The sequence below is a fragment of the Montipora foliosa genome, chromosome 9 (assembly GCF_036669935.1).
Source record: "Montipora foliosa isolate CH-2021 chromosome 9, ASM3666993v2, whole genome shotgun sequence".
Classification (NCBI taxonomy): Eukaryota; Metazoa; Cnidaria; class Anthozoa; order Scleractinia; family Acroporidae; genus Montipora; species Montipora foliosa.
In genome coordinates, this window is record NC_090877.1 from 24,975,574 (window position 1) to 24,983,781 (window position 8,208).

General features: G+C 38.8%; 2 protein-coding genes across 2 annotated transcripts in view; one reads left to right on the forward strand and one right to left on the reverse strand.

The window, feature by feature from the left end:
* Nucleotides 1-742: 742 nt before the first annotated feature.
* On the reverse strand, nucleotides 743-2,388 carry LOC137969622 (uncharacterized). Its single transcript, XM_068815935.1, has one exon. It carries the CDS (start codon nucleotides 2,295-2,297, stop codon nucleotides 1,743-1,745), a length of 555 nt encoding a protein of 184 aa, XP_068672036.1. The 5' UTR covers nucleotides 2,298-2,388; the 3' UTR covers nucleotides 743-1,742.
* Nucleotides 2,389-2,485: 97 nt separating this feature from the next.
* The window catches only part of LOC137969961 (uncharacterized protein SYNPCC7002_A1628-like), a 9,436-nt gene continuing 3,713 nt past the window's right edge, over nucleotides 2,486-8,208 (forward strand). The window contains exons 1-4 of the mRNA XM_068816385.1: nucleotides 2,486-2,587; nucleotides 3,524-3,826; nucleotides 4,630-4,823; nucleotides 7,674-7,941. Of these exons, the coding sequence (XP_068672486.1) occupies nucleotides 2,506-2,587; nucleotides 3,524-3,826; nucleotides 4,630-4,823; nucleotides 7,674-7,941 (847 nt within the window). The 5' untranslated portion in view covers nucleotides 2,486-2,505. The remainder of the gene's footprint in view (nucleotides 2,588-3,523; nucleotides 3,827-4,629; nucleotides 4,824-7,673; nucleotides 7,942-8,208) is intronic.

Below are 8,208 nucleotides of genomic sequence, written 5' to 3' on the forward strand. Positions count from 1 at the left end.
TACCTTTATGCCACCATCATGCCATCTGGATTTTTTTGGCTAAATGATAACCACATATTGTTGTCTTGCTTATTTTGTACAATTATGGCTTGTTTAAGATGGTATTCGATTCTTTGCCAGTGGTTGTAGATGTTTTTGAGGTGGTTGTAGGTGGTTTTAGATATTTTTGAGGTTGTTGTAGGTGGTTGTAGATGGTTGTAGATTTTTTATGAGGTGGTTGTAGGTGGTTTTAGGTCGTTCCATATTTTAGTGACTACCGCCTCAACTTGCCCGAGTCTGTCTAAATTCCTTTGACCTTCGGTCATGTCGCTGAAAAAATTATAAATCATGCGACAAAGAGGAAAATGTGACTTTTTTTTTCATGTGCAAGTGTTTATCTTTGTTATGGTTGTAGGACAATTTTCATTGCTATGCTGCGCCTCTATGGCACACGTGGGGATACTAAGATATGGGCGAAAATAATTTCCGTGTGCGCCAGGAGGTGCAGCAGGGATGAAGGTTTTGGTCGCTGAGGGGAGGGGCAAAAAACGAAAGTCTGAATAGACCTCTCGGGGTATGAACGCATATGAGAGTCATCTGATGATGGTAGGGCGTACAAATACTAAGCTAAATACCCAGGGGTGCTAGAAAGGTCTCTAGAGGGAAAATATGCTAATTTAAGGAGCACGAGAATCCATTTCGGCGCAATTATATCAATGAAAATAATGCAAATATTGACAGTGAATATTAAATTAGAAAAAACTTTAAAGAGATCGTTAAAATTTATTTTGAGTATTTATTTGAACATAAAAGATGAAACCCTCAGTGAGAAATATATTTTATGTGAATATTTTGAAAAAAAATTTCCTGGCAAAATTCTTTTAGCTGACAATGAGTTTTAAGAGAAAACCTTTCAGTTTTATTGCAGGGGTTGGGTGAGGAGGAGTTTGTTTTAACACAAGTGAATTTAGGGTTCCGTTTCTCAAAAGTCCTAAAAACTTTTTGGGCATGAAAAGCCATTTGTAAAACTGCCAACCGCTTGTTTTGGAGAGCATATATCTTTTAACATGTAGAGAAAAATGACTTTGAAGTTTGATAACTTAAGTCCTCTCTGTTCTTGAGATTCAAAGGGAATTGTGACACCAGAAAATGGCCCTAAAGTTTCGGGAATATCCACTATTAGTATCACCCAACTAGTGGACTAATGCAAATGCTGTGTTTTAATTGGCTACACTACTAGACAGTAGAGGACTATTAGTAATAGTCTTTGAGTAGTGAGTATTGCCAAATAAATATTATACTTTCAACTTGCATTTGCTAACTTTGTCATTGCCTTTTCTGTCCGACTAGTTGAGTGATAGTAAAACAATTAGATCCTTTGCCCTCAAGGGCCACGGGTCTAATTGTTAACTATTCACCTCCTTTTGGTGAGTAATAATAATTGTTAACTTGCCCAGAAACTTCAACATTCACCATGCCCTTAACTGTGGCTTTCACAGTCTTTGAAACTTCACCCAGTTTAAATTACCTTGCACGCTAACTGTTGTGATAAAGACAGTGATCAAAATAAAATATATATAGTAATATTGAAATTTTAAGTAGTTCACGTATTGCTTTCAAGTACTTCAATTACCAAGTCCTTCAAGCGCTGATCATTGCAGACACTGAACTGTTTGTTTCCTTAAACCCATAAATAACTCTGCCGGTGGATCAATATTACCTCAATAATTGGCTAGTTCATCTGAACACTACAGCTTTCAATATCAGATCCACGACTTCCTTTGTTTAATTTGAGAAGCCATCCAATCTAGTCCTTCGTATAAACCTTCCCCTTTCACAGCACAAGAGGACTGGACAAACCACGGCCTATCTCGCATGTTAACCAACTCAAGCTTTTCACGAATCTCAGAAGCACTCATTGCATCAGGTAAGTCCTGTTTGTTTGCAAAAACAAGAAGAACCACTTTCGCAAGCTCCTCCTCTCCCAAGAGCTTTAGCAGCTCGACTTTTGTTTCCTCGATTCTTTCCTTGTCTGCACTGTCAACGACAAATATAAGCCCTTGAGTACCCTGAAAGTATACTCTCCAAAGACTTCTAATTTTGTCCTGTCCACCGATGTCCCAGACTGTAAAGCTTATGTTCTTGTAATTAACAGTTTCGACGTTAAACCCCAAAGTTGGAACTGTTGAAACAACTTCTTCGAGTTTCAATCTATACAAAATCGTTGTCTTGCCGGCATTATCAAGACCTACCATGAGGATCCTTACATCTTCTTTTCCGAGAAGGCGATTAAAAAGGTATGAAAACGTACTTCCCATCCCTCTAAAAAGCCGAATTGCTTTTGCTCAGACTAAAAATTTATGCATAAATGAGCGGAAAACTTGACACATCACTTTCCACATAACTACATTTCTGAGCAACACCGCTGGATAAATCATCGCGGGGTAATTTGTTTGCCCTTGGACGATTGGACCTGAGGAGCCTGGAACGACAAAAACCCTTTCCAAACCCCAACATGGCGGCCACATGACTACTGCTCGATTTTGTTTGTCGTCGTGTCTGATGATCTTACACAGAAGTCCTTTCCATCGGAGATACTTTCGCGCAGGTATAATATAAACTTGCCTTTTGTTGACGTAACTAAGCTTACATTTTAAGCAATTACGTCGCGATAGCGCTAGCAATAATCTTGTCAGATTATCCCATAGGCTCCTTGAGACGACACTTACACTGTACGACAACTAAGAACTAATACCTAAGACCCCTTGTAAACAGTGGGAATTGCGGGAAAAAAATCAGGGGAAACTTACCGCTAGTCAGAGATATGGGCGCTTGATGTTGTTTACGTGGTTTAATTTAAACAGACACAACACCATGACACGCTTGCATGTTGTGTGACAGAAAATCGTCACGTCGATTGCACCGCAAATAACCAGAAACTCAGTCTGTTAAGTTAACCCTTTGGTTGTAACCACTAAAAATGCTATGCACTAATTGTTTTGTCAGTACACATTTGTTATTCTACTTCCAGTGTAAACAAGTCCACAATTTAGAGGACATGTTTTTCACAATCTTATTTTCTCAGCTTATTGCAATGAGGATATGAAATATCTGTTAGGAGGCGGGGGTACATCGTGCTATTCTGGTGCTTTGACACATTATTCATAAGAAACATTGCAGTCAGTATAATCAGAAACAAACATGTCATAGCAGAAACTATAACAACTTTAATAATTCTGTTATAAATTAAAAACTAGAAAATCCCTTGCTACTCACCCATCCCCAAGGACAGTCCTTGATATCCTCATTGAAATAGGCTATGAATGTAATAAGTGTGTGAGTGAAGCAAATGCGGAGAAACTTACAGAAAATCACTTATGCCCTGCATGTAAAACTTATTCAATCCCCTTTCAAATTGTTCCACTTTCTCTAGACCCTTTTTGGAGTTTTGTTGTGATGTGATAAAATGGAAAACAAATGTAGTGTTTGTTGGATGAAATTCCTTTGATACTTTTCAATAATAAATTCATATGTTTGTTTTAAGGCATACCATATCTTGCCAAGCTGCCAGTTGTTCATCATGATGGCTTCAGCTGTGAGTGGCCTGAAAAACACCGATTTAAAATGGCAAAATTTGTGAAAGTCATGGAATGGATTGTCAAAGACAATCTCTTGGAATTTGTTCAAGTCTTCCAGCCTACGGAGCCCTGTTTCAAAGCAGTAACTCGTGTTCATGGTAGTAGTTATGTGACCAGATTGATTCAAGGAAGTCTTCCTTCAGATGAAATGAGGAAAACTGGATTCCATTGGTCTAAGGGTCTTATTAATAGATGTTTCCTTGAAGTAGGTATGCTTTTGTGTTATAGTAATAATAATGATGATAATGATGATGATGATCATAGAAGTGAACTGAATGCTGCCGACAGGTTTGAAGCCATCAATACCCTAGCTGTGCCCATCGTCACCTACAGTTTCAATATTATAGCAGGGCTCAAAAAATATTTGAATTCCATCTTGCCCGTTGGGCAAGTAACTCTCAAATTTTGCTTGCCCAGGGCACTTTCCTGCTTGCCCAAATTTTCAAATTCATTAATAATTCATGAACCCAAAAATGGATGGCATACTTGTCTACAAGTGTGTGTTAATTAATGTAATAAACCCATCTTGACTGTAGTCCTGTTAGTGCTGATCACTTTCATGTTTACGCCATTATATTCATTTTTTGTAATACTTCCACAACTTTTAACTTCTTGATTGCGTCTTTATGAAGCTGTACGGTTTGTAATCATTAACATGGATGAACACTGTTAAAATCACATTGAAGTAGTGTGTATCCTACATTGTCAGATACTCTATCACAATTATCTGCTTTCCCAATACAATCTCAATGAGCTTTTTTAAAACTGACCGTTGTCATATGCCTTTATATGGCACCCTAATGTTTTTGTTCAATAATTCTCAATAATAAGAATTCCATAGTGATAGCTAGCACTTTGCATGCTAACGACGGTCAACAGAGTTTTAAGGTCCAGGTGTCTCTCACGTACAATTTCTACCGCTTTGATATACCATTGTTGAGTTAAGTTTAAGACGGGCTTACATGCACTTATGGACGCTACACCCCTGTCTCCCCTTTCTTTCTTCTGTTAGGTGGCACAATGCTTGCAGCTAAGCTTGCTGTGGAGCATGGATTGGCGTGTAGTACTGGGGGAGGGACACACCATGCCTTTCCTAGCCATGGATCTGGTTTCTGTTTGCTGAATGATCTGGCAGTCACTGCAAAGGATATGGTTACTCACAATGTAGTTCATAAAATACTCATTGTTGATCTTGATGTTCACCAGGTAAAGCTCCCATAATCGTTAATCCTTTAATAATATTATTGGTAACGCACAATTTAATCCATTCCAATTGACAAAGAGAAATGCAGTTATCAGGTAACATCAGGTAACAGTGCGGAAAAGAGGTAATTAAGGACGTTCGCGCGAACATTTTCTAACATTGATTTTTTTCTGCAAATGTTACCGTTGAAAGATGATGAGTTAGTGATGTCAGAAATGTAAAAAAAAAGGGGGGCCACTGACTTCGTTTTAGAGAGAACTTGCCCGGAAGAACACCCTAAATCTGAAAAACTCAGACTTCTTGAGCGAATAAGGCCACAGTGTCTGTAAGCCCAAAAATATTGCAATTACATCTTTGAAGTGAAATGTTCTCTACCAAACTTTGTTTAAGAGGACCTATCAAGTGAATTTGGTTAACTGTTGAGGTTCCTTAAAGAAGAAGTTGGCATTTAGCCACCATAGTTTCATGCGCCTTGCAGCCGCAAGATGGCAGGATTCCATGTCCCGAGGACAGAAATCTTGAAATTTTTTTAACTTCCCACATTGAATTTTTGTTCATTTTTGGACGATGTGGAGATAATTGTAAATAAAATCTGTTTCTGAAAAGAAAAGTAGGGTCACCGAACATCCAAGATCGTTAAATCCAAGCAAAGCTATAGCAATGGCCATCTGCGCTATCATTGTTCATTTTAGTACTTAGCGCGCGCGCTCGATGCATGACGTGGCATGTGAATTTGCGTGCGCTGTAAGGATGCGCAGTAGCAATGGGCGCGAATGTCCTTAAGTGCAAAAGAAGGCAACAAACGAAGCATTCAGATTGGTCAGTGACCAAAAAAACTCAGATAGCACTGTTTTTGTGCGATTGCTTGATACAGTTGCCTTACTTAATTCTGCTTAAAACTACGATGAGGGATCTCAAATTTTTTCATTATTGTATACAATTTATCAATAAGTAATCACTTATTTTTTGCATGCAAGTTGGAATAAATAAGCATTTGTAAATTTTTTCAAAGGAATTATTGCACTTGCCTCTCAGACTTGAGAATTTTTTTCGGACTTTGAAAAAAGTTACCCCTACTCATTTATTCCAAATTACACTCAGTCTGGAAATCATGTGATTACCTTTACAAATAGTACAATTCTGATAATGTGTGGGTATGCAAGATTTCTCCTTTTTTGTGTTGTGGTGAGAGAGGCAGTACAGTAAGGTGTCCTTGGTCTGCAACTTTTCCGAACACGTTATATTTCCTCGTTAACTAAAATGTGTCCGATGATTTCTTGATTACTCTTCTTTCACATGTCGAAAATCCGGCTTTTCTGCTATCGCTGGTTGTGTGGAATTCAAGTTTGTTGACAGGTCTGTTAATTTGTCTTTCTAGAAAGTCTCTACTATTTCGGCTCCGTAACTTACATAGTCATGTTTACTTGGCTTGTGTAAAGATAAAACGCAACGAGAACACGTGTCTTTTTGCAGAACAATTATACAGATAAACTAATTTCTGCTGTTGAAGACGAATTTGCTGCAGAGTTTTAAACTTTTGTTTTATCGACTCTTGAAAAATGTCAACAATTTTCGCATATGGGTCCTTGGTCCGCGACTTCTATTACTTACAACTCCAGAGACTTAAATCTCGCAAAGTAGCACTGAGAAAACTTTACAGTTAAATGGAAAAGGTCTTTGCTTTCACTGAATATTTTCAAAATCTTCGTCATGCATGTTTACGAACGGGGTTAACTTCTCTTGCATGACTTGTTTGTCTGAACACCTAAACGGTCTTGTAATGAAATGGAGCTTGTGTGGGAGACCTTGGGAGACCGTCAACTGAAAATAAAAGCAGATTCTGTACGCACAACGACATCCAATACCACTGTCGACAGTACCTGAGATAAATTATCGCGATTCACTGGTTTTTTTTTTTTTTGTGCTGCTTACATGATTCGCGGACCAAGGGCTCGCGAGTTCGTTCACCTTATTTCGAATTACAAGAAAAATAGTTAGTTTGGAAGTTGCCAATTTTAATAATATTATCGCAAGAAACGAAAAAGCTATCTTCATGGAAAATTTAGTTCGTGGCGTATTGATTCTAGTAAGATATTGAAGATCATCATTTTTTCTCGCGGACCACGGACACCATACTGTACACTTATGAATCAAGAAACTTTCTCTTAAACAGTGATGGTGTTTTGCAACCAGCTCCCCACATGTATTAAACTGCAAGGTGTGACTAGTATTCGTCCGTCACTGTGATCATGGATCACACTGGAAGCAGAAGCTTATTTCAGACTCAACTGTTTAAACAATTTAAAGTTACAGTGTCCTGTCAAAACAGTGTATGAGTTACCTTCTTGAACATATTAAAAGTAATTTCCTTTTCTAAATTGTCTTTTACATCCGGCATTAGACAAATCTGCTCCAAATACGGTAGTAATGAGAGGAGTTGTCTGGTTTCTGAAAACATCACCCGTACTGATGAGTCTATTATTTAAGAAAGAGACTTCTCTTCAATGTAAAGATTGCATTGAATATTTGCCTGATGGACGGCCTGATCAATATTGACTTCTCCAGGATGGAACAACATTCGTGATTTCTCATTAAAAATTTGCTTAAGGCAATGGGTGTGTTCTGATACTTGCGCATTTAGTGCACACGAGTACCCCCTAAAAATTGTATTAACCCTCAGTTGAACCACACATCTCTTTTGATATCATTGCCTTTGCCTAACCCTCTGCAAAGCAGGTACTTTATCTCTAATTTACCGTCTATGCTTATCATGAAGCAAATGCCATTCATCTTTTTGTCAGTCTTGTACACTGCCACTGAGCATTCTCCTCTCTTAACATTTTTGCCTTCAGGGAGATGGCACTGCATTTATTTTCAAGGATGATAACTCGGTGTTCACATTCTCCATGCACTGTGAGAAGAACTTTCCTCTTAGGAAACAACAAAGTGACTTAGATGTCGGTCTGGAATGTGGTTTGAATGACAAGCAGTATCTGAACACACTTATGGAATATTTGCCATGGCTTTTGGACACTTATCGACCTGACCTCGTCTTGTACGATGCTGGGGTTGATCCACATCAGGATGATGAACTTGGAAGGCTGAATCTCACAGATCAAGGTGTTGTAACCATTGGCATTGGTATTTGAAAGTAGGGAGGTAGATTGCCTAAAACTATTTAGCATCATCTGGGCAGGACCCTGGGAGAAGGAAGTCCGTTGTCCTGCACACAGGCTCTCTGGCTCGAATGGCGCGCGATCGTTATCCGGAAGTGGAGCGAGCGAGGAAAAGGATAGCAAAAGGAGAGCTCTCCTTGTCCCCGCTCGCCCCATTCCCCAGGATAATGATCGCGCGCCATTCGAGACGGCGAGCCTGTGTGCAGGCTAG

What these genes read in the sequence shown, in the direction of transcription:
- LOC137969622 (XM_068815935.1), bottom strand. Translation starts at nt 2,297, where the DNA reads ATGGGAAGTACGTTTTCATACCTTTTTAATCGCCTTCTCGGAAAAGAA.